At 51.0% G+C, this 26,120-nt stretch overlaps 1 protein-coding gene across 1 annotated transcript; it reads left to right on the plus strand.

The window, feature by feature from the left end:
- The first annotated feature begins 1,492 nt into the window (after window positions 1–1,492).
- On the plus strand, window positions 1,493–25,817 carry Scnn1a (sodium channel epithelial 1 alpha subunit). The gene is made up of 12 exons (XM_021190931.2): window positions 1,493–3,145; window positions 11,752–12,025; window positions 12,879–13,069; window positions 18,471–18,574; window positions 18,907–19,070; window positions 19,443–19,541; window positions 19,709–19,826; window positions 23,481–23,559; window positions 23,667–23,724; window positions 23,908–23,963; window positions 24,110–24,185; window positions 24,604–25,817. The coding sequence occupies exons 1-12, from the start codon at window positions 2,652–2,654 to the stop codon at window positions 24,985–24,987; spliced, it is 2,097 nt and encodes a 698-aa protein (XP_021046590.1). The 5' UTR covers window positions 1,493–2,651; the 3' UTR covers window positions 24,988–25,817.
- The last annotated feature ends 303 nt before the right edge of the window (window positions 25,818–26,120 follow it).

The raw sequence follows: 26,120 nt of genomic DNA on the forward strand, positions 1-26,120 counted from the left end.
TGCCTTAAGCCAGTACTTGGGTTTCAGGCCCAGCTAGCAAACAGAAGAGGCAGGGAGGAGCCAGCTTCTCGGAACCTCACAGACTAAACAGTCAGGGGAACCGGGCACCTTGCCTGTAATACACTGGTTAAAGGACTTGCTTGATTCAAGGGAGCATAGGGGTGGCTGGGGATATGGAGAGGTAGAAACTGCTCAGAGACACACAGTCAAGGAGACATTACCTGGAAAGGATGAATCCATTGGCTTTGTGTGGGAGGGAGCAAACCACTCCTGCTGGGCTGGTTCCCCAGGAGGCAAATGACTACAGACAGGCAACGTCAGAGGAAAAGGCGGTTTGTTTGCATTCTGTTTACAGCAGCTGCCATTCTGCTTTGTGATGTCAGAAAACTGACTTGTTGTTTCGGAGGGTTTCCGTGTGTGGAGAGTGGAGAGGGAGCCGGCCTCTCACAGAAAGTTTCGCGGATGTGTGTCAAGGCATCTGTCACACAGCCTAGCTAGCAGGTGGCACCCAGGTTGACCGGTTCAAGAATGAGACTAGCTCAGAGGGCCCTCTTATTTGTCTGGTTTATTCTGCAAGATTCAGCTGCAATGCCAGTCTTCAGGGTGTCTCTTGAAATGAGTCCCTCCAGGGTGTCACTTGAGATGGGTCCCTCCTGCTGCCCCCCCCTCTCTCCCCCAGCACTTGGTTCCTATCCCTGCCTCCAGAACCCATATCTCCCTGTATTTCAACTCCCTGTTATGCAGGCCTGTTGGCTTTCGGTGAACTTCTATGGCTGCTTAGGTCTGTGTCTGGGGCACAGAGAGCACCTCTGTCTGCTGCTCCTGCTGCTGGAGAGAGGGGTAGGAAGAGCCAGTGAGCACACTGGAGCACTGTGTGTGGGCCCTCTCCAGGGCTCAAGTGGAGCTATCACTAGCAAGCTCTGCAGGACCGGGGCTGTGTGAATGACTCTCCCATGGCTCTTCACTCTTTCTTTTGGGGGTGTGAGCCTTTGAGGCTTTCCCACCTGTGTGGTCACTGCTTGCATCTGTCTCCTCTAGCTGGGGCAGCTTGAGGGAGATTTTGGAGAAAAACCACAGCCTGGATGAAGGAGCTTCCTCTCCTTTCTAGGACAGTGTGCCCACCCTCCTTGCCCCAGATACCAGCATGGACACAGCTTATGTTCGCTTCCAGTGTCTGCCATCCCTGCCTGTCCCTGGACTCTTGGTCTGTGCCCACAGAGCTCTGCCTGGCCCCCATGCACATGTTACCTCTGGTGCCCACATTCCTGCAACCCTGTGACCACAACAGGGGACATTACACATTCCTGGCCTATCAGCCAATGGTGTCAAAAAGAACAGAATGTCCTAGGACCTGGCCCAGCCCCCTACTTCACCTGGGCCCCTCCCTCCCAGGCCTGGACAGGGCCAGGTAGGTGGGGTGAGAAGTTCAGGGGGAAGGGGATGGGGAAGAAGGTGGTGGGGCCAGCAGGTGCTCCCAGCTTTGGGGGACCCATTCTCTTTTTCCTCCAGCACCCTGGGTGTGAGGCTGACCCGGGATGACCTTGAGGGACCTCAATCAGAAGGGACCCTGGTTTCTGAAAGTCCACCTAAGTTTTCTTTCCCCTGGCCATCTTGCCTGACAGGAGAGTCCCTTTGGAGCTGGCTTCCTCCTCCTCTTCCTCCATCTTCCCTCAGCTCTTTGCCCAGTCCTCCTCAGTCTGTCTCCCTTTTCTGCCTTCCCTGTTCTCCTGGTTTCCCCACCTACACTCAGCGATCCTCCTTCCGCTTCTGCCTTCCTGGCTTTTGTGTGTAGAATCCTTCCTCTCTGCTCCGGTTTTTCTGAGCCTCACCTGTCTTCTGTCCCTAGTCTCCTTGGCAGTCAGTTCGCCATCAATCCATCTTTAACAGGTACCTGGTTCACCTGTCCCCCAAGAGCCCTCCTCCCTGGAGAGCTCCTAGACCAGACTCCTCCTTCGACCCTCCCTCTGCCCTGCTCACCTTTAATTGAGATGCTAATGAGGCTTCTGTCGCTCCCATCCTTGCCGGTGGCCGACGGGCGGTCTCCGGAGCCAGGCACTGCACCTGTCAGGTGAGAGGGTGGAGAGGCTCGGCTGCCAGATTTAACTGGAAAGGAACCAGTCACAGCCCAGCCACACCTGGGAGCCGGGAGCAGGAGGCAGCTCCGGCCTCCTGCAGCCCGCGGTCCCCGAGGCAGAGAAGGAGGTAGCAGGGAGCTGGAGGCCAGGGCCAGAGAGCCTAGAGAAGAGGACCCAGGAGGAGACAGGGAAGGCAGGGGAGGAAGTGAGGCAGGGTCAGAGAGCCTGGCACACAGAGAGAGACCCAAAGAGAAGCGGGAGTCAGCTGGGCCAAGAGGGCGTGAAAGCCCGAGCGAGTCAAACAGTCTGGGAGGAAAAAAGGGCAAGAGGGAGAGGCGCTAAGCCAGGCAGGGTGCCTGTTGTGGAGACCCAGGGAGGCGCTAGCGGGCAAACGAAGGTGGCCTTCGCTGTGAAGCTCTGTGGTCACTCCAGTGAAGCTCCGTGCTGCCTAGTTGGCCCCAACTCCAGAAGGTCGGCTGGCTCCTGGAGAGGTGAAGGGTGGGAGGACTGAGGAAGAGGGAACTCAGCGTGGGATGCGGGCACCGTCAAGGACAGCCCCATTCTGCCTCCATACTAATGATGCTGGACCACACCAGAGCCCCTGAGCTCAACCTTGACCTAGACCTTGACGTCCCCAACTCACCGAAGGGATCCATGAAGGGCAACAATTTCAAGGAGCAAGACCTTTGTCCTCCTCTGCCCATGCAAGGACTGGGCAAGGGGGACACGCGTGAAGAGCAGGCGCTGGGCCCGGAACCCTCAGCGCCCCGGCAGCCCACCGAGGAGGAGGAGGCACTGATCGAGTTCCACCGCTCCTACCGGGAGCTCTTCCAGTTCTTCTGCAACAATACCACCATCCACGGTGCCATCCGCCTGGTGTGCTCCAAGCACAACCGCATGAAGACGGCCTTCTGGGCAGTGCTGTGGCTCTGCACCTTCGGCATGATGTACTGGCAGTTTGCCTTGCTGTTCGAGGAATACTTCAGCTACCCAGTGAGCCTCAACATCAACCTCAATTCTGACAAGCTGGTCTTCCCCGCTGTCACTGTGTGCACCCTTAATCCTTACAGGTCAGTCTGCCCGGGTCCCGTAGGGAGGGGTGGCTCAGTGCTAGTGCATGGGTTTAGCGTGCACAGGACCCCCGAGTTCTACACTCCGCAGCACAAAAGCAAGCAAGCCGGAGAGCAAACAAAAGTGGTCATGGAGCTGTGAGGCCAGAGAGCTGAGAGGTCAAGGCCTTGCAGGTGCCGTGGAGGTGGATAAGCTCTTTGTGTAGAGGGGATATTTGCTGTGCTGGGGAGTAGGTACCATGGGGGTAGGATGAAGGAGAGTGGAATGGAAACGAGGTCCATCGTCTGCTGTCCCCGAAGTCTCCGGCTGACCTGTGCAGGGGATTGCCACTCAGCTGCCCTACCCGCCTGCCCAGGTCTCTGACCTTTAAGGGCTTTGCTGTGTTCTGAAGTTTTGGGTTTCATCAGTGCTCTTTGCCAGTTTGGGTCTGGAAACTGTGCTGTTACCATGGAGAAGAGAGGCGGGCAGGGCTGGGTGTTGGTACACACATACCATTTTGTCTGCACTCAGCTATGCCACACATTGAAAACGTCCGTCAAGCCAGACTGTGCTAGGCACCCAGCAGAAGAGAATTGTTGCTAATTCAGCGAGCTTTATGGAGGGCCAGGTACTTGACCAGGTCCTGGAGACCGGGAAAAGCTACAACAAGGTGGGAGGGGTAGGCGTGTGAACAAATATAGCAACACACCATGATTAGCACAATAAAAACTCGGAGTTGGTCTGCCTTCAAGGAGTGTAAGCTCTCTCAGGAGGGTTTGAATGAGGGTAAATTTGAGTGAGCACACCCTCAGGAATGTGGGCAATTATGGATGGCTGGGATTGGTCACACGCTGCGGGTGGAGGCTCTCTCAGGTAACCTGTCATGTCCAAAGATGTGTCATGGATTAACAAAGGCTGGGAAGTCCTGTTCTGGAAAGGTAAAACTGTCCCCATATAATGAACATGGTAGGGGTCACTTACTGGAGCTGAACTCGTCAGACCCTTAGAGAATGTCTGCAGCCTCCTGGTGTCTTATCTGTCTTGGAGCAGGGACAGATATTATCCTCCTCATTTTACACGCAGAAAACTGAGGCCAAGAGGCCAAGGCAAGTCAACAGGGTCACCAATCCTGACAGGATCCTGACTTAGCCCATTAGTTTGATGCCCAAACTTCTCTTATTCTTATGAGGCGCCACTTGGAATAAGTGAAGTTGTTCACTTGTTCACCTCCATTTGAAGCCTTGGGATAGCTCCTTCCTTTAGCCTCATCTGTCCTCCAGTTTGTCAGTTCTTTCCCACCCCAGGCCAGGCAAGGCAGGGGATATAACAGGCAGAAGGTGCTGGCAGGGGAGGGGCGGGGCCTGGAAGTAGGCTGCAGGCACTCAATAAATATTTGTGGTCACAAAGATGAGGAGATATGGGGAGGGCTGGGGTGAGTCTGTTGAAGTCTGCATATTTTCTAAGGTTCTGCTGGGTGCATGACCCTGGACAGGCCAGGATAAACCACCGGGGAGTGGACATCACAGTGCCTAGGGGAGCTGAACCGGGAAGCAGCTGTCTGTAGAGCAGAGGGAGGAGAGGAGAACTCAGAAGGGAGGGGAGGGACCTCAAGTATAGGAGGAAACTGAAGACCTACTTAGTACTTGACTCAGTGTTGGGGTATTTTTAAGCACTAAATCCTTAATCCTGCCAAGTCTAGAGAGGTGGGCATTTTATAATCACACCTGTACTATTTCCAGTTTTCGGATGAGGGTAATTGATGTTCACCAAAGTGAAATAATTAGACCCAAAGTTGTAGAGCTAATAACGAAGAGAAATAACAGTAACCATAGAGAATGCATATTTATGTCCCAGATGGTTTTCCAGATGAATCCAAATATGAATGAAATATTATTAAATCAGCCAGGTGTAATGCCACATGCTTTTAAACCTAACACTGTGGAGCCAGAGGCAGGCAGATCTCTTGTGAGCTGTAGGCCTAACTAGTCTATATAGTACCAGGTCAGAGCTATGTAGTGTTGTTAGCTGTCCCCACAAAAATCCAGGCTGAATGAATGTAGGAGGTCCCTGCTCAGTGACCCTGTCCACCTGCTCAGGTGTCTGACCTTTGTAAAAAGAAATATTAAACAATTTAACCCTACAGCAGACTTAGGGAACAGGTACCACTATTCCGTCCATCTGAGAGATGCCCAGTGAGTTAAACTCAGACAGATAGCAGGTGTTAAAACTGGGATGCAAAAATCACTTCCCACCAAGAGCTAGAGCCTCTGAGGTTAGTGGTGAAGTTCCAGAGCAGGCATGTCTTCAAAGCTCCCTCTCACCGACAGCAAGGCTTTCCAAGGTAGGGTAGCTGGTAGGAGCCCAGCAGGAGGAGACTCAGAAAGAAGGGAGCTCCTGGTTAGGAGTGCAGGGGTGGGGAGCCACTGGCCAGTGAGAGGCAGAGGTGGCTGACAAGCCTGCTGCCCTGAGTGTGAATCACAGCCGTTGGCACAGGGAGGGACGGGTGATCTGAGGAGAGAGGAGGAAAGGGTGGAAGGTCCAGTTGCCAAAGAAGGTCGGAGGGGAGCAGAGTCATGCCCGAGTGTCCACCCGACGAGGGACGCAGCCAGCAGAGAATTGTAAAAAGGAGGTCCTGACCGCAGCTCTGTGTGGCTTTCCAGTTTCTAGTCACTCGAAGGAAAGAGCTGTTCGTTGCCACATCCTGGGACACCGAGCCTACCTCGAAGATAGATGGGACTTAGGGCTGAATCCAAGGCAGAATTCAGCCAGGCCTGCTGGCACATGCCAGTAATGCTGGCCCTTAGGGATTAGAGACAGGAGGAGAACTGCAAGTCCAGCGTTAGCTTGTCCCTGGGTGTGACTTGAGTTTGAGGTTGGATAGGCTACATCAGACCCTGTGCCAACAACAGATAAAACCAGGGAAGAACGCAGAGCCTTGGGACAGTGATGCTCAGGGGTCTTATGTTGTCTGCAGAGCAAGGGCCCAGCAGCGCAGTGGGACTGAATAAAGGGAGGGCCATTTCCTCAGAGAGCCACAGGAGGTGTGGCTCTGAGCTGGATGGAAAGCCACCCTTGACCTGCACTCTCATTTCAGTCTGGAGGCCAGGCTGTACTCAGTGTCTGGCAGGGAGAAACCGGACTGAGGGCTGAGAGCCCGGGCTGGCCAGTGGTCAGGTCCTCCTTTCTCAGGCAGTCCGGTGCTGGGGTCGGGATGGTACAGAGCAAGAGTTCAGGCAAAGTTGTGTGTGTGTGGCTGTGTACGCGTGGGTGCGCATGTGTAAGTCCGTGGAAGAGGACTTTCGGGAGCCAGTCTTCTTCCTTTACCTGGGTTCTGTTCTGGGAGCTGAATTCAGGCTCCTCTGCTCGCTCGTCAGCAAGCGTTTTTACCTACAGAGCCATCTCAGCTCCCTGAATAAGAAGGGCAGATGGCAAAACTGAGGCTTCCAAGGACCTAAGAGCAAAGAGAAATAAAAAGCCACCGGCTGATGAGAGGCCTCAGAATCAAAATCTGGGTCTCTCCTGGTTCCTTTTGTTACAACTTCGAGGTCGCACGGTAGATAAGTGACAGTCGGCACTCCCCTGTGATGGCACGTATCTCTAATAACGAATGCTCATGATAATAAAACACCAGCTGCAGTCACATGGGACACACTCTCCCAAGAGTGAGGTGTAGCCCTTTCATATATTGTTAGGCTGCTGGGAAGCAGGAACTCTTTGCCGTCTATGTGAGGTTCATATTTCAATGACAAGGTGGATATCTCATTGTATTGCAAAGGAAAACGTTTTGTTTTTTAAAAATACTTCTTTTAGATTTATCTATTTTATGTATATGAATACACTGTAGCTGTCTTCAGACACATGAGAAATGGGCATCAGATCCCATTAGAGGTGGTTGTGAGCCACCATGTAGGTGCTAGGAATTGAACTTAGGTCCTCTGGAAGAGCAGCCAGTGCTCTCAGCTGCTGAGCCATCTCTTCTGCCCAGAAAAAAAAAAAAAAAAAAAGTTTTACAGCATGAGTTGTGATTTATTTTGGGGACTGGCTCTCCATAAAATGTCTTAGGTCACTAGGGGTCACAGTCTACATGGCCTGGGCCAGCTCGTTAAAATGTGGACTTCTAAACTGGGAAGGGATGGCACACCTTTAATCCCAGCACTCAGGAGGCAGAGGCGGGCAGAGCTTTGTGAGTTTGAGGCCTGCCCTGTCTATAAAGCAGGTTCCAGGACAGCCAGGACTACACAGAGAAACTGTCTCAAAAAAAAAAAAAAAAAAAAGTAGAATTCTACATAGCATCGTCCTGGCAGCCTAAGAGAGACTGCGGCAAGGGTTTGTTGTCACTAATTCTTCCTAAAGAAATAATGAATCCTGCTTAAAGTCAACAGTGGTTGCCCTGAGCACAGCCTGCCCAGAGGCAGTAACAGTCCTGTCAGAGGACCCAGAACTCAGCACAGCCCTGTGTCTCAGCACGCTGTCCACACTCAACACCTGCCTGTCTCAACAGCTCAGGAGAACCTTTGGCTCTTGAATTGCCATCCCTGGGACAGACCACCATGTGAGCTCAGAACCCACGAAAGAGATCCAGATAGGGGCTACTTGTCAGGTACATGTGAGTGTACCGTGATACGCGCTGAAGCTGTAAGGTCTATGTGTGTGCCCCATTAGCACTGCTCAAAGCGGCTTAGGAGGGAAAGGGCCGGGAAACTGATCCGAGAGGAGTGTGGCCTGGATGAAGCAGAGAGGGGGGCCGAGCACACAGGTACACACTGGCAAGGAAAGACTGGTTTCTTTTCTGTTCTCAGCACCACCTGACATTCCTGAATGCTGGCTGAGAGTGTCCCAGAGGTCCCTGAGTGGATGTTAGGAGCCCATCCCGTATATCAAGGATGGAGGAGTAGACACAGAGGGAAACATATGTATGTCAGCCCCCAAACTTCTTCTTTTTTTTTTTTTTTTTGGTTTTTCGAGACAGGGTTTCTCTGTGTAGCCCTGGCTGTCCTAGAACTCACTTTGTAGACCAGGCTGGCCTCAAACTCAGAAATCCACCTGCCTCCGCCTCCCGAATGCTGGGATTAAAGGCGTGTGCCACCACGCCCGGCAGCCCCCAAACTTCTTAGGATTCCTGTATCCTGCCAGCCTGTCTTACACAGAGGAGAGTCAGAGGGGAGGCTATCTTCAGAGAGAGGATGCTGGTAGCCAATTTCAAGCAGTCCTTAGCCTTAGCCAGGAGTAGTGGAAGAACAAAAACTACGGAGTCCAACAAGCCTGGCTTCAAAGCTATCCAAAGCTCAGTGTTCCCAGGTGAGTGACCCTAGGGTATTTGTCTAGTGTCACTACTTCGCTATCCTGAGTTGTGGAATAAGACAGTGAGGCCTGATGGAGTTGGATTGGGGCTGGGAATCACCCACCTCCCACAGGTGGTTTGCCTGCCAGACAGCCAGGGGCGAGGGCAGTGAGCATGGCTGAGGAAGGAAGTCAAGGCCGCATGGGGTGGACCATCTTGCTAGCATCCCATCCAAGGAGTCTTGACCCTTTGTTTACCTCCTGGTCCTGGGACAAGACCCGAGTGTTGTACTGTGATTTGTTTAGAGGTCCGGGCTCTGAATCCTGTCAGACAAAAGCAGAGAAGTGTCCTTGGGGTGAGAAAGATCCTGCTTGGAACCCGACTTCTGCAGGGACCAAGGGTTGGGAGACCAGACAGGTGACAGTGTGTTCAGGGATGACATAGTCTCAGTAGGGAAGAGTGATGAAGGCAGAGAGGTAGCAATGTGGTGGTGGTGGTGGGGAATAGGGAGATGACAGTAGTGACCGTGTCATAGAAATGATCCCAGCAGAGCTGGGGATCTGGATTCTTCCTGTATGACCTTGAGAAAGTTGAAGTGGCACTTTTCTGGGCACCCGGCTCCTATCTGTGTCTCCCTGAGCCTGACCATCTTTACTTAGTATGCCCGAGCAGTTCCTAATTTCATCTTCCCAGAACTTTGTGTGGCAGGCTGACCTCGTGCTGTGTCCATTCTACAGAAGGGTAAGGGTTGGATGCCTTACCCAGCATTACATAGCTGGGCACCAGAGTGCCCTTCCAGCAGGGGGCAGTGTCGGTGAGCTCTAGTAGTCTTCCTGGGACAGAGGAGAGGACACTGAAAAGTGGGAGCACATTCTGACTCATGTCCTGGCCACATTGTCTTGGGAAAGGGGATGACAAGGGTATTAGCCCAGATTGTTGAGCAGTAGATGTAATGGATGTACCTGGCTCCTCAGAAGGGCTCATACGAGCTGGCATGGCCACTCGTGAGACTAGTACCGCTCAGTCTCTCAGAAGCCCGTGGGCACACACCCTGGACCTGAGCTCTGTTTTCTTCAGTGAGGGAATGAGGGCTGGCTACAAAGAGGGAATGCCTAGGGTACAGCCAGCTGGGTTTTCAGGACGAAAGTAGAGCTCAAAGGAGAGGATCCTGAAGCTCTGAACTGGACAGTGGGATGTTGGGACCATGCAGGAGATTTTAAATAACCTTGGGCTGTAGGTGTGGCTCAGTGGTGGAGGCTGGAGGAAGGGCCTAGCATTGTAAGGCCCCGGTGCTTGTGTCAGACCCCAGATGCACTAACCCCACATCTCTGGCAATAGCATGCTTCCCTAGTGCCCAAAGTTTGATTTGTAGGCCTGGTTGGCCTGGAACTCGCAGAGACCCTCATGCCTCTGCCTCCCAAGTGCTGAGATTAAAGTGTGTGCCACCACACCTGACTCTTGACTTTTTCTCTAAGTGACATTTAATAGTTAAGATATTGGGCATTTCTAGCTAATTCCTTGTGAGAGAGAGAGAGAGAGAGAGAGAGTGTGTGTGTGTGTGTGTGTGTGTGTGTGTGTGTGTGTGTGTGTGTTATTTTTTGAGACAAGGTCTCACTATATAGCCCTGGCTGATCTGGAAATTGCTGTGTATATCAGGCTGGCTTAGAACTCACAAAGATCTGCCTGCCTCTGCCTCCCCAATGCTAGGATTAAAGATGTATACCACCATGTTGGGCATAGAAAATGTTTTTAAATTATTATTATTAATGTATGTATGTCTTTGCACCAAGTCCATGCCATGCCCATGGAAGCCAAAAGAGGTTGAATCCTGGGACTGGAGAGATGGCTCAGTGGTTAAGAGTACTGACTGCTCTCCCAGAGGCCCTGAGTTAAATTCCCAGCAACTACATGGTGGCTCCCAACGATCTGTAATGTGATCCAGTGTCCTCTTCTGATGTGTCTGAAGACAGCAACAATGTACTCATATAAAATAAATAAATAAATCCTTTTAAAAAAGAGAAAGAGAATGAATCCCCCAGAACTGAAGTTATAGACAGCCGTGAGCTACCTTATAGGTGCTGAGAATTGAACCCAATCCCTCCAAATCCCCTTTATAGTAAATATTAAACTTAGGTAGTATAAGCCCCTCCCCCCCCAGCTTTTTTTCTTTTCCACAACCGTTTTGGACCCCGAGGGTTCTTTGCAAACAGGTGTTGTGGAGGCATGTACCTGTAAGCTCAGCTGCTCGTGAGACTAAGGCAGGAAGGGTTCAAGATTGAGGTCAGACTGAGCTTCATGGAAACTCTTTGCATTCCATAGAAAACTCAGAAGCACCTGTCACCTCCTTTAAGGATGTTTGCTGAATTTGGGATCCAAATTGTATGTGATCTGAAAATCAGGCTGGGAGAAATGAGATAAGAGCTGCTGTGTGATCTCGTATGCTTGGGCCTCCGGCAGGGTTCCAGTGTGCTCTGTGGAATAAGTCTTGCCTATATTAAATTTAGGAGAAGATCTGATAAATATAAGGTTTACTCTTGATTATATGTTCATGAGGAGATCTCTGTGTGTGAGCCACATGTGTGAATGTGGCTGGAAGCCAGAGGTGGGAGTCCGATTTCCCTGGGATTGAAGTTACAGGGTTGTGAGTACTCCGATGTGGGCGCTGAGAAATGAACCTGGGTTCTCTGGAAGAGCATCACGTGTTCTCAATGGCATGCCTTCTCTCCAGCCCCTGTGTAGTGTTATTGAAAATATTTTCCATTTGTTGCTAGTATCTAGAAATGCAGCTAGTATTTGTGCGTTGGATTTGCATCTTGCAGCCTGATTTTAATTTATCGTCTCGGCTTTGTTTCTTAGACCATAACTCTTTAAGGATGTCCATCGTGCAGATGGTAATACAGCCAGTATTGAGAATGAAAACTGTAAGGATTTATATGGAATCGTGTTTGGGTGGGTCCCTTCCAAATCTCATTAAAATGTAGCCTCTGAAGAAGCGGCAAAGGTGGGAACGTCACCTGTTATTTTCAGAGCGGTGCAGGGATTTTCTGAAAGTGCAGTTACCGGAGCAGCCTCGATTTGAAGGCACAGGTAGCAGGCATTCCCAAAGGCTACCCTCCCCAAAGGAGATCGGGCAGGGCGACCTGAGCTAAGAGAACAGACTCTTTTTGACCTGTTCAAATACAACTCCTACACTCTACACTACCCAGCCGACAGCCCTGGAGCTCTCACAGGGATCACTGAGCCCCTCGGTGTTTATGGAGAACACCGCGGCCCTTCGAGGCCCTTCGAGGCCAGGGATTCGGCGGACCGCCCCTGGACCGACCTCCTCCCCATCGGTTTTTTCAGATACACTGAAATTAAAGAGGAGCTGGAAGAGCTGGACCGCATCACGGAGCAGACGCTTTTTGACCTGTACAAATACAACTCTTCCTACACTCGCCAGGCTGGGGCCCACCGCCGCAGCACCCGCGACCTCCGGGGTGCTCTCCCACACCCCCTGCAGCGCCTGCGCACACCACCTCCGCCCTACCCCTCCCTCTTGGCGCGCAGCGCGTCTTCCAGTGTACGCGACAACAACCCCCAAGTGGACAGGAAGGACTGGAAAATCGGCTTCCAACTGGTAAGCCCCGCCCCTCGGTCCAGGGCCCGCCCACGAGCTTGCTCCGTCCCTTGGACCTCCTACTCCTTCAAACTGAAAGGCCTGATGGACTTTCCAGAGGGTAACACAATACTTGAATGAATGAATGAATGAATGAATGAATGAATGAATGAATGAATGAATAGCAGAGGATAAATGGCGAGAAGTGAAATCTGTTGCAGAAAATACACTTTTCTGAATTCTAGTACCTATTGATGGGACTCAGTTGAGACCCTCCTGTGAAGAACTGAAGTTCTTCAAGCCTGTAACAGAGGGTAAGTAAATGAGACACTTAGACAGTAAAAGGAGATGTGTGTGTGTGTGTGTGTGTGTGTGTATGTGTAACCCAGGTCCTTGCCAGTACTTGGCAAGGGCTCTTCGGCTGAGCTTCATCCCTACATCCTAAACATGTAGACTAAAAAGGATGGGTAGGAGGAAATAGGACAGAGGCTCATCTAATAAAGGAGAAAGGGAGAAAGGGAGGCCCCGGTGGGTGAGATGGGCCACACCACCACAGCACAGGGAAGTTCTAGGATCACCTCTGTTGTGGGAACAAAAGTCTGATCCCAGAACCAGTGAAAGGGGAGAATTCTTGCTTCTTCCTGCCTGGTTGCATAAGTAATTACAGTGAGGGGTCTCTGCCTGCCACTACCTCAATCCCTCGGTCCTCTGGCCACCTCTCCTAGGGGCTTCTAGGGAAGTGTTTCTTCCCTTCTGTTCTACCCACACCCTGTTCCCTATACCCACCTGCCCATCAGCCCTCAGAACACCTCAGCTCTCAGTCCTTGACCTTGGCAGCTCTCTGATGTGCACTGACACTCCCGTCTCTGTGCAGTGCAACCAGAACAAATCAGACTGCTTCTACCAGACGTACTCATCCGGGGTGGATGCTGTGAGGGAGTGGTATCGCTTCCATTACATCAACATTTTGTCCAGACTGCCGGACACCTCGCCCGCTCTAGAGGAAGAAGCCTTGGGCAGCTTCATCTTCACCTGTCGCTTCAACCAGGCCCCCTGCAATCAGGCGTGAGTAGGCCCCCTTGCTGGCTCCATTGTTCCTCAGAATCTCCTCTCCTGGGTCCTCCTGAGGGCTCAGGAAGTTCTCGGTGGTTAGGTGAGGAAATGATCTAATGCAGGTGCCCAAGCCTGTGCCCAGCATGTCGCCTGTAGACAGGAGCGTGGTAAGATCCATGGATTGGCAGGTCCCAACCTGAGTTCTTACTACGGTTCCGTCCCTTCCTGGTCTGGTGACTCCTCCATTTCACATTGGTCTTCAGAGTCTTTTCTTTGTAAAATGGACACAAATCCAAACACAAGAAAGAAGGTTTATTCAGTAAATATTTCTGGCTGTGTGGACCATGTGCCAGACTCTGTTGTAGGCATCTGGGATGTATTACAGGAAAAAATATGCTCAATCCTTGCCTGATTGGCATTTTTTACTAAAGTGATGAGGACCAGGATGCTAATACCCATCTTAAGAGTCGAGTCACATGTGTGAGATGACAAATGTGAGGTCACTTTATACACTCTAGAGCATGGGGGGGGGGGTGTCAGTCATCTTGCACCCAAACAGGTGAAGGAAGCGACATGCCCAGAGGCTCAGGCTGGCCTAAGGATTCTCCACAGCCCACTCTCCTTCAGGGATAATTTCTGTTAGGACCCCTGTCATAGCGTCCATCTAAAGAGGTCACAGCCACCAGCTCAGGCCCTCTAAGAGCTGATACCAGGGGGAAGTGAGGGGCTTCCTTCTCCCTTCTGTAGCCACTGGCTGCATATTCTTGCTTTCTCCTCCACCTTTGATCCTCGGGTTTTCAAGAGCCACCTTCTTGCTTCTGGCTGGCTGGAGGATGGCCCTGAGGCAGTGTCTCTACAGGGGACCCTTCCCTCCAGTGTCACCTGAGAGTGGCAGCAGGATCAGGTGTCACCTGCTTCTCTGGCTTCACACTCTGTGTGCTCACATGCCCATCCCATGGCTTGGCCCTGCCTGCAATCTTTGTTTGGGGATAAACAGTCACAGCTGGGAAGCAAGGCAGCTAAGCCTGGGCCAGCTGCACCTGTCCTGTTGCCAAGCCTCCCTGTCACCTCCCACCTGGAGTTTTTGTCCCTTTGTCCACTCCAAGCCCTTGCCTCCCTTGCTCACAAGTCCACCGCTCATCTTAGTCTTGGCATGCAGGTCCCGTCCTCAGCTTGTCATCTTCTCCTTTCCACCGCTCATCTTAGTCTTGGCATGCAGGTCCTGTCCTCAGCTCGTCATCTTCTCCTTTCCCATGAGGACTTTTGGGACAGCTCTGTAAACTGTCTAACTTTCTGCCCCCAACTTCTCCCTTCATTCTTCACAGGAAGTCTTTGTCCATTTCTGTTGCTATAACAGAATACTACAGACTGGTTGGTATATGAAAAAAAATGAAGTTCATTCTTATAGTACTAGGGGTTGAAAAGCCCAAGATCCTGGTGCCGGAACCTGGTGACGGCTCCCACAGGGTAACACAGCAGAAAGGGGAAGGGAAAGTAAGCCTGTGAAAGAGGGTCAGGAAGGGCGGGCCGACCCAGCAAAGGGCCATGTGTTCATAGCTAACCCTCTCAGGACTCCGTGGTAGCGTGATGGATGCGCTCATGAGGACTCGCTCCATGGTCCTGTCTCTTCCTGTTGGATCCCATCTCCAACATATTGGGATGTAATTTTCCAACCCGAGAATTGAGAGGCACATTTGAAATGTAGCAGGGAGCTTAAGTTTGTGATGTTAACTATTCCAGTCAGTCCTAGTCAAAGTCCTCCGAAGTAGGAACCGGAGAGACTCAGCAGGCTCAGACTAAGCATGGCTGTTCTTGCAGAGAACCCGGGTTCCGTTCCTAGCACCCATATGCGGCTCACAATTGTCCTTAACTCCGGATCCATGGGATCCGACACCCTTTTCTGGCCTCCAGAGGTGCCAGGCATGCTCGTGGAACACAGATGTGCAAGCGGGCAGAGCACTCACACACATACAATCAATATAATAAAATCCTCTGCAGTCTCCTGTGGCTTGCTGAGTCTAACTGCATTTTCCTAGCATGGCCTCCTGGACACCCCCCTTCATGACTTCCTGGACCCCCCCTTCATGGCCTCCTGGACCCCCACTTCATGGCCTCCTGGACACCCCTCCTTCATGGCCTCCTGACCCCCCCCCCCACTTCAGGGCCTCCTGGAGCCCCACTTCATGGCTTCCTGGGCCCTCCCCTCTCCCTTCGTGGTCTCCTGGACCCTCCCCTTCTCCTTCCTCTTCTCTTTTGGATTTCTTTCTCCTTTTGTTTTTTTGTTCTGAAGATCAAAGCCAGAGCCCACAACATGCAAGCAAGTGCTCCATCCCTGAGCTCTGTCCTCAGACATAATCTTCTCCTTAATGACACATAGTAAAAGTCTTCCCTTTCATATGTACACTTTAGTGGTTTTTAAATATGTTTAGAGTTGTGCAACTACTGTCATTATCTAATTTTAGAACATTTTTTTCACCCACCCTCAAGGAACCCATTTACTTCTTAGCAGTTCCCTATTCCATCCCTTTCAAGCCCTGGGAACCACTAATCTGCCTTCTTGTCTCAATGGACTGTTCTTTGTGGGGACTTCACACGAGGGCTAGGGATGTAGTTCAGTGGTGGATTGATCGTCTAACATTTATTAGGTTCTGGGATGGATATACACACACACACACACATATATACACACACAATACATGTATACATACACACATGCATGTATACATACACACATGTATATACACACATGTATATATATGTATGTATATAGGTATATACATGTGTGTATACATATGTATATGTGGGTATATATATATATATATATATATATATGGTATCTTTTGTGACTGGTGGCTTCTTTCACTTAGCATATGTTTTCCAGGCTTATCTGTGCTGACACATGTCAGAACTCACGTATGAGCAGTTAACACTGGGCTGTGTTATACAGACACACCACAGCTTTCTGACATGAGCATGCCTCTCTTTGGCCTTTAAGAAGGGCACTGCTATGGATGTGCCCGAGTAAGGTTTTATACTGGTAATGTTTTGGTTTTGCTTGCAATGCACCCAGAGTTCAGTGCTGGGTCACAGAGCTGTTTAGCATTTTAGAGGCTGCTGGACTCTGCCCAGGGATACAGGTCTTTATGTTCCCAGCAGCAACCCTGAGGGATCTACATTTTCTACATCCTCTGCTTGTTATTGTCTACCTTAAAAACAAACAAGCAAGCAGACAAAACTACCTTTACTTGCTTGTATTTGTGTATGTGAATGGGTAGAAGACAATTTTCGGGAGTCGGTTTTCTCAACCATTAGGGCTGCAGGTTTGGTGGCAAGCGCCTTTACCAGCTGAGCCATCTCACCTGTCTTTATCCCTTTAGGCAATGTAACCAACCTCTACCACCTTAGTGGAAAGCTAGTACAGTTCACTAAGTACTAATGCTTTAACTTAGTCCTCAGTTCTCTGTCCCACCTGTTTCTGTTTCTTCATTTGACAGAGGAGAGGAAAGACCTTGCTTGGCTTTCTTTCTAGTGTTTGCTACAGTTAGCATTTACTCATAAGGAGCTGCTCTCTAGGGCCCCTTTTTGGACAAGGGCTCACTCTTATCCCATGCTAATCTGGAACTCACTATGTAGCATGTAGCTCCACGTAGACTCATTCTGGCAACAATGCTCTTGTACCAACCTTCTGAGTGCTAGATTACAGGAGCTCATCACCATGCCTAGATGAGACTTTCTTTTTATTATTATTATTATTACATTTCTGCACACACACACACACGTACACACATACATGCTGTGGTGTACTTGTAGAGGTCAGAGGACCTGTGGAAGTCAGTTCTGTCCTTCTGCAATGTGGATCCTGGGGAATGAATTCAGGTTGTCAGTCTTGGCAGCAAGCACCTCTGCCTGCTGAGCCATCTTGCTCAAGGCTTTACTCTTAACCACTACATGATTTGGCTTCTCAATGGATGGTGTCCTAATGTGTTTAATGCACATTTCCTTGTATGTGCATTTACAAAGTTTGTATTTTATCTACATAAGTGATCTTGCGTGTTATAGGTCTTATTTAATCTTCTTCTAAAATACAAAATAAAACCTTCCTAAACTCGGTATTTAAGATCCACCACAGTGTGCCCTTCCCCTCTCCCAGTGAGTGGGGATCAGTGGCCCTTTAAGATAGGGCTTTGCTCTCCACATCCAGCCCACCTCTAGAAATGCTGGCTTTCCGGTACAGCCTAACATGAGCCTCAGTGTTCCGTGCCCTATGCCTGCCCTTGGTTTTCAAAGCCAGTAGACCGTCCTGGATCTTCTAGATTTGCTCTCCTCATTTTAGAGAGGAAGAGGGTGACCTTGGGAAATGGGACCAGTTCAAAGCCACATGAGCAAAGCCACACCCACCTCTGGCCATCGTCCCCTCTCACTCCTCTACTGGTCACAGGCCAGAGCCTCATTTTCCTCCTGTCTGGTTCCCACTGCTATCTCCCACTTGGCAGGAAGTAGAGCACTGGTCCCCCCCCCCCACACACACATAGTTCTTAGAGCCTGTGATTTGCTGTCCATCTGTCTTTCTGCTGTGGTAGCATGGCTGTGTGGTTTCCTCTGGACTCCCAAGCCTGTTAGAGTCAGGCTGTTATCACTGGACCTGTTAATCTGGTGCACAGAGGCCTGTGGAGAACGCTTGGCTTCATTCCACCCTGTGCTCTGAACTTCCTCCCTTCAGCCCCACGCTCACTGAACCATTTGTTCCCTCTTCTATGCTGATTTCCTCCATCTCTCCATTTCCCTCGTCGATGCACTGAGAGCCAAGATTTAGATGCTGAGCATTTAAATTAAGATTGAGATGTAAGTTAAGAGAATTGCACAAGTCTTAGTATAATGTTAGAGGACACAAGGAAGCAAGCAGTGAGGTCAGAGGAGAAGCCGGTCTAACAGATAGATGCCTGGGTCTGAATCCCAGGTCCATCACCACTGTCCCTGCGGCCTGGGATCCCCGCTGACTGGGAGAGGAGAAGGGCACAGTGCAGGGGAGTCTCATCATGGAAGGCGTATGGCACATGGTGTCAGCAGACCCAGTGGAGCATCATAGATGGATCTTAAAAACAGAGCTTAGGACGGTTTGGTTTTGGTTTTTTTAGAAGAAGATAAAATAAGAACTCTAACACACAAGATCACATATGTAAATCCCAGGCCTGCCATTACTGTCTGTGTGGTCTTGTAGGACGCAGAATGGGACCGTTGGCTGGGGTGACAAAGCGCAGCTCTACTTCCCAGTGCTGTGCAGGCACACTGGAGGTGACAGGAAACTGATGCTCCTGAGGCCCAGAGGGGAATTTCCTCTGCCTCACCTCATGTTCTGCTGAACTCCTGTACTCCCCTCTCTGATCCTGTTATCCTGGTTCCCTTGCCTACTAAGGAATTACTCTCAGTTCCACCACCCCATGTATGGGAACTGCTACACTTTCAACAACAAGAACAACTCCAATCTCTGGATGTCTTCCATGCCTGGAGTCAACAATGGTGAGCAGCTCCCGTCCCCATGATGCCCTTCCCACTGACCTGCCTCACCCATCCTTACCTACCTCAGCCTTACATTCAGAGATGCTGGGGACCTTCTGGGTCTCACCTTGATATGCCTCTCGCCATTCTGGAAAGGTCTGCTCTGCCCTTTCTCCCCAGAGTCCTCCATAGTCCATTCTAGGCATGGAAGGGATTCTATCCTTTAAGCTAGCCCAGAAACCAGCTCTGGGTTGCCATGCCCACCTGAGGGGGTTACTGGCCTTGTTCCACCTGGAGACAGAAGGTAAGATTCTGGGTCTCCATCCCCAACTCTTTTCCTGCTGCATCCCCAGGTTTGTCCCTGACACTGCGCACAGAGCAGAATGACTTCATCCCCCTGCTGTCCACAGTGACGGGGGCCAGGGTGATGGTGCACGGTCAGGATGAGCCTGCTTTTATGGATGATGGTGGCTTCAACTTGAGGCCTGGTGTGGAAACCTCCATCAGCATGAGAAAGGTAAGGATGCTCTGATTGGGAACCTGGGAGGAGAACCCCACAGGAGGGAGAGGAAGACTTGGGAAATGGGAGGTAGATTTGACTGCCAGGAGACTGAGGGGAGGTCACGTGAGTCGTCTCCAGGATGTGGAGGTCTCTGGGAGAAGAACAGGATGGAGGGGCTAGCCAAGGGGCCCCTGGAAAGCAAGGTTTTGAGAAGAACTCAGGTGCTAAGAAAGGTTCAGGGGGTCCTTAGGATTTCAGAGGGTTCTGTAAACCCACGCACGGCCTTGAAAGTGGTGCATGGAGTGGTGTTGAACTTGGGAATGAGGGAAGACGGAAAAGCCTCTCTGACTCCTCACCTGTGATCAATGGATGTGCAATGGTTCACAGGAAGCCCTGGACAGCCTCGGAGGCAACTACGGAGACTGCACTGAGAATGGCAGCGATGTCCCCGTCAAGAACCTTTACCCCTCCAAGTACACGCAGCAGGTATGCAGAGCTTGTCACAGCCATTCCTGGGACTGCACGCCAGTCAGCTGGGCAGAGGGAAGGAGAAGAAGTAGTCTGGGAGTGGTAGAAAGGGCTGCGGTGTGCAGCGGTGAGGAGGGAAGGGTTGGGCCAGACCTGAAGCCTCTTGCCTCTCCCCTCTCCTCCAGGTGTGCATTCACTCCTGCTTCCAGGAGAACATGATCAAGAAGTGTGGCTGTGCCTACATCTTCTACCCTAAGCCCAAGGGCGTAGAGTTCTGTGACTACCGAAAGCAGAGCTCCTGGGGTGAGTGAGCCCCTGCCCTGTCTGGAACTCACCTCCTCTTCCCTAGGTGTCTGGCTCTCAGAGGCCTTGTCTGGGGTGCCGCACTCCCACCTGGCCTCCACTTGCTTTTTGTGCCCTCAGCCCTTGCCTCTGTCTCCCCTGCTCCCTCCCTTCCTGTCTTTGGCTTTTGTGTGTTAGCGAAAGAATTGTCCTGTTTAAAAATATCCTACAGCAGAAGGAAGGAAGTGTGTATATGTTGGTATGTGTGTGTGTGCAAGTGCGTGTGTGAGGTGTCCTGAGTGTGCCTACATCTTCTTTGAGTGCTCAGCAGGGCTGGCTCCTGGGAGAGTGATGAGCAGCCATCATCTCACTAGTGCCCAGGTAGAACTCATTATAAGTGCTGTGTTTCTGCCGTGTCTCTCTGTGTTCTACGACTGTAGGAAGTATCCTTTCGGTATTCTAGGCATGCAATTTGTGAATTAAAACACCAACCTTCCTCTCTCTTTCCTTGGTCCTTCTTCCCTGCACTCATGTGTGTGTGTGTGTGTGTGTGTGTGTGTCAGTGTGTGTATATGTATGCATTTATGTGTGTCAGTGTGTGTGTATATGTGTATATGCATGTATGTGTGTATATGTATGCATATATGTGTGTTGTGTATCAGTGTGTGTATGTATGTCAGTGTGTGTATGTGTGTATATGTGTATATGTATATGTATGTGTGTATATGTATATGTGCATGTGTTGGTGTGTATGTCACTGTGTGTGTATGTGTGTTGTGTGTATATGTGTATATGTGTGTTGTATGTATGTATATGTATGTCAGTATGTATGTATGTGTATGTGTGTGTGTATTTGTGTGTATATGTGTGTATGTTTATATGTGTGTATGTGTGTATGCATGTGTGTGTGCATGTGTGTATGCATGTGTATATATGTGTATATGTGTGTATACATGTGTGTATGCATGTGTGTGAATGTGTGTGCATGTGTGTGAATGCATATGTGTGTATGCATGTGTGTGCATGTGTGTATATGTGTGTGTGTAAATGTGTGAATGTGTGTGCATTTGTGTATATACATGTGTGTATATGTGTATATGTATGTGTGCATGTGTGTATACATGTGTGTATGCATGTGTGTGTGACTATGTATGTGCATGTGTGTGAATGCATATGTGTGTATGCATGTGTGTGTATGTGTGTATATATGTGTATGTGTGAATGTGTGTGAATGTGTGTGTATGCATGTGTGTTGAATCATATGAGTTGTAGGTTGGACTCTGTTGAAGCTCAGGAGCTTTACCCACTGAGCCATCTCTCCCCCAGGGATTCAGTTTGTAAATCAAATGTTAGAAAATGTTTTTCCCTGGAGCAGGGCACACAAAACAAGCCGGAGAGCCCTGGCACGTCCTGCTTATCCGGCCATTGTCCTGAACACGCCCGTTTCCTTTCTGCTGTGGCACAGCTACCTGAGGCCGCTGGGAGAAAACTACCCTAACAGGAAACTATGGGATTGCAGGCGCTGTCTGCACAGACTCTGTCCTTCAGAGCCTCCTCTCAGGGCTTTACACACTCAGCCCTCTACCAGGGTGAGAGAGGGAGGAAGTGGGCCATTGGCAAGGGGGCAAGGCACCAGACACCAAGGACACAGAAAGACCTCTGTGGAGTTGTGTCACCTCTGCCCCAGTCCCATCTGTCTGTGCTATCTGCCTCCTTTCTTGCTTGGCCCACTCTGACAGGCCTTGTCGCCTGTCACTGCTCTTGTCAGGGCAGCCCCTCCCTCTGCCCTCTGCCTCCTGCCCCCTGTCCACTGCCCCATGCTACCTGCCCACTGCCTCCTTTCCCCTGCCTCCTGCCTCCTGCCTCCTGCCCCCTGCCCCCTGCCTCATTCCTCCTGCCCCCAGCCTTGGAGGATCACAGAATGTCAGAACTCAGAGGCCACTTGGTGTCACCTTTGCTTGGATGGGCAGACAGAATCCTGGAGGGGAGGGGAGACAGGGCAGCCGAGGTGCTGGCTTGGCGACAGTTCCCCTCTTCTCCTCCCTGCTCTTCAACAATTCTAAGTTCTTTTTTATGTTCATGCATTTACTCAAACAGGGTCTCACTACAGAGCTCTGGCTGTCTTGGAACTTACTGTGTAGGCCAGGTTGGCCTCAAACTCACAGAGATCCTCCTGCCTCTGCCTTCCAAGTGCTGGGATTAAAAGTGTGGGCCGCTGTGCCTGGCCTGCTTTCTGAGTTCTTGTGGCTTTGGAAATCTGAGAGAAACTGCAGGTGTGGGGGGAATGAGGTAGAGCTAAGAGCAGCGTGCCGCCCTTTCCAGACCTTCTCCCCAGAGAAGCCAACCCCTCAGGCTGCTTCCCACCAAGTCCAGCATGGCGGGGAGAGGGTGGGGTCAGAAATGGAGGACTTGTGTGTACCACGGCAGACCTCCCAGTCTCTCTCTCTCTCTGTCTCTCTCTGTCTGTCTCGCTCTGTGTCTGTCTCTGTCACACACACACACACACACACACACACACACACACACACTTCCATGCACACACCTACACTATAACAAATAGTATTTTTTAAGTTTTTCCCTGTAGCTCCCCAATGCCCTTAGACCCCATGGGCCCTTTCTTCCCCTTCTCATGTGTCTTACTGAGACGATTTGGATCTTACAGACCTCACTCACTTAAATTGGATGGTTTTAATTAAATATACTTGTAGTTTTGGTGTTGGGCTTTTAATCTGGTCTCATTCTGGTCTCATAGTCACTGTCTATTTGAGAATTTTATAAATCACTCCCCAAAGAAACTTTGTACCTATGCGTAGTCCCCCAGGTGTTCCATGCCCCACGGCCAGCTGCTGAGCAACCACGAGTCCCTGTGCTGAAGGAAGGGTTCATGTAGAGGAGTCATCCCTGTGCTGAACGGTTCATGTAGACAGAGCCCTGAGCTGATGGCCTTTCTTACTGCCTTCCTTAACTTCACAGTGTTTCCCAGGTCCACCCATGTTATAACACATCGACACTTACTCCCTGTTCCGACTGAGCAGTATCCTGTTGTGTAGATATACAACTTTCACTTGTTGAGGTGGAATCTCATAGCCCAGGCTTGCTTCAAACTTACTGCAGTCCTCCCTCCTGGGGCCCATGAGTGCTGGGATTCCTATGGTGTCCTGCTGTGTCCGGCTCTGTTCTACACATTTTTATTCACTTACCTGGTTGACAGATATCTGGGTGCTTCTAGTTTGTCGTTTTGTGACCAATGCTGCTGTGCACATTGAGCTGGGCTCATGGTAACTGTTCAAGCCTTCTGAGGGACTGTCACACTTTTAGAGGTGGCTGAACCATCTCATATTCCCAGCAGCAGAAAGTGATGGCCCCTGTGCATCTTGCTGGCAGTTTTTGTTTTGTTTTGTTTTGTTTTTGCAACAGTTTTCCTGATGAGTGTAACATGTATCTCATTGTGGTTTAACCCCTTTATTATGCAACCATTGTTCCCATTTTTTTTTTCTGACTTAATTTGTGACTTTTTGGACACATTTATTTGGGCATCCCGGTCCCCAGCTTTCTTAAACAAGTTTGTTGTGGTTGCCCCTCCCACGCCACCATGCTCTTGTGAAGTGGGTGCCCAGGCAGTGTGTAAGACCTTGCTTGTGCCCTCAGAAAACAGGCGCTTCTCTCCATTCGCAGGCTACTGCTACTATAAACTGCAGGCAGCCTTCTCCTTGGATAGCCTGGGCTGCTTCTCCAAGTGTCGGAAGCCATGCAGGTGAGGCGATGTCCTGGGACTGGGCTTGGCAGCAGCTGCTTAGCCTGATAGGATGAAGGTCGCTGGGGGTTCCTACTCTATCACTGAGCTCACTTATCTGTCTGCAGTGTGACCAACTACAAGCTCTCTGCTGGCTACTCACGGTGGCCATCTGTGAAGTCCCAGGTAAAGTTGGGAGGGGAGGGGTGGATGTTCATGTGAACATAGCTGCACACACGTGCAAATGGACATAACACAGTGGCCCTCCGAGGATCATCCACGTTGGTATATTTGACTGATACCACCCATCCCTGGAAACCTGAGGGATATGGAGGTGACCCCTTGGCCACTCATCCCTCCCCCCCCCAGGATTGGATCTTCGAGATGCTGTCCTTGCAGAACAATTATACTATCAACAACAAAAGGTCAGGCCTGCTCCTGAGCTCCTGGGCAGGACCCTTGGGGGGGAAAGGAGGTCTGGGAAGAGGTTCTGATGGAGGTGTTGGGGAGAGGGCCCATGGGTGGCGTTAACCCTTCACCACTTCTTCCCACTCTCTCTCCTTCCCCAAAGAAACGGAGTTGCTAAACTCAACATCTTCTTCAAAGAGCTGAACTATAAAACTAATTCGGAGTCTCCCTCTGTAACGGTACGGCCTGCCTTAGTCAGGAAGCCTGGGATCTCCTGGGGGCTTGGCAGGGTAGCTCTGAGGGAGGATGAAGGGTCACCTTGAAGGGCCAGAAGGGTTTGTACCTTGGAGGCAGAGAACAAGAAGAAAGAACAGGGGTTCAGGATAAAGGGAAAGAATTAGAGAGGGGAGCTGGGTGGGGACAAGGGGGTGAGGTGAGGTGGAGGGGAGGCACACATGTGCAGCAGAAAGCTGGAAAAAGGGCCTTGAAACCTTATCCGTGACTGTTTCTGGGGTCTCATGACCATTTTTTCTGTGAGTGATGACAATCAGGAGCTGCCCCCTGCAAGGCAAGGAGACACTACGAGTCCCAGGTGGGCCCCAGATGCAAAGGGAGCCGGCTTGGTAAGGGCAGCACGGCTACTTCTTTTTCTCGCAGATGGTCAGCCTCCTGTCCAACCTGGGCAGCCAGTGGAGCCTGTGGTTCGGTTCATCTGTGCTGTCTGTGGTGGAAATGGCCGAGCTCATCTTCGACCTCCTGGTCATCACACTCATCATGTTACTGCACAGGTTCCGGAGCCGGTACTGGTCTCCAGGACGAGGGGCCAGGGGTGCCAGGGAGGTGGCCTCCACCCCAGCTTCCTCCTTCCCTTCCCGTTTCTGTCCCCACCCTACATCCCCGCCACCTTCTTTACCCCAGCAGGGCATGACCCCTCCCCTGGCCCTGACAGCCCCTCCGCCTGACTATGCTACCCTAGGCCCCTCTGCCCCTCCACTGGACTCTGCCGTGCCTGGCTCTTCTGCCTGTGCTCTGGCGCTCTGAGAGAGCACCAGGCCAGTGCTCCCTTCACTTCATCTTCCACAGCTGCCCAGCTGTCTTTGGTGTGTCCTGGAGGAACAGGCTAAGCAAGGGGCCCGGGAAGTTGTCCAGAGGACGGGGGGCTAATGAGCTGCTCAGAGCTGCCTGCCCCTGCTTCTGAACACTGCTTTCTACACAAGCACGGACAAGTCCCCTTTACTCTTGGATCAGCCAAGCTAAACTTGGAGCTTTGACAAGGAACGTTCCTGGGAAACGACCAAACGAACGAACACATAAACAAGGCACAGAGAAGCGGCCACAGCCTTCCCACCCCGTGACCAGAGACTGGCCTGGCCGCACTGCTTTCAAGGACACAGATGTCTGCTCCCCTTCTTGAACTTGGGTGGGGAACCCCACCCAAAAGCCCCCTTGTTAGTTCTTTGGCAGTTCTCCTTCCCTCACTCCTCAGGGTGGGGGCTAGAGTAAGCCGAGTATAGGCCTGGCATCCTCCTTCATTCTCAAGACTCAATCTCATTTGGTACCCTGTACCCCAGTGCCTCTGCATTGTCTCCTTCTTACTTGTGTGTCTTCTGAGCTATTTCTTCAGTCTAGAAACTCCCTGCTCAAAGGCACCATTGCTTCTGTGAACTCCTTTACCCTATCCTGTCTCCCCCAGGATTGCCCCCCCCCCCGCATACTGTATTAGATGCTCACATTCTTTTGTGCCCACCTCCCTGGGTAGACTCAACTGTGCTCAAGGTTGAGTTTTGCTCATTTTTGTATCCTTTCGGTCTAGCTCAGTATCCCACTTGGAACAGGTAGGCAGATACTCAATAAATGCTTGTTCCATCAAACAGTGTCTGCAGCGCCCAATGGGGCCCCCATGAAATGGCTAGGGAGGGGCATGCAAGTCCCTGAGGCACTGCCTACATTTTGGGGGGAAGGTCTTAGAGTGGAGGGAGGGGACAGGCAGCCATCCCAAACTGGTCACAATTATATGTCATCAAGAATAGTCGTCTTCAGGGGGCTGGTGAGATGGCTCAGCGGGTAAGAGCACCCGACTGTTCTTCCAAAGGTGCAGAGTTCAAATCCCAGCAACCACATGGTGGCTCACAACCATCCGTAACAAGATCTGACGCCCTCTTCTGGAGTGTCTG

Source organism: Mus pahari, chromosome 2, assembly GCF_900095145.1.
Source record: "Mus pahari chromosome 2, PAHARI_EIJ_v1.1, whole genome shotgun sequence".
In the NCBI taxonomy this organism is placed as follows: Eukaryota; Metazoa; Chordata; class Mammalia; order Rodentia; family Muridae; genus Mus; species Mus pahari.

What these genes read in the sequence shown, in the direction of transcription:
- Scnn1a (XM_021190931.2), top strand. Translation starts at nt 2,652, where the DNA reads ATGATGCTGGACCACACCAGAGCCCCTGAGCTCAACCTTGACCTAGAC. An exon ending in CAGGCCCCCTGCAATCAGGC is followed by an intron (nt 13,070 to 18,470) that starts GTGAGTAGGCCC and finishes TTGCCTACTAAG; the next exon opens with GAATTACTCTCAGTTCCACC. An exon ending in TATACTATCAACAACAAAAG is followed by an intron (nt 23,964 to 24,109) that starts GTCAGGCCTGCT and finishes CCTTCCCCAAAG; the next exon opens with AAACGGAGTTGCTAAACTCA.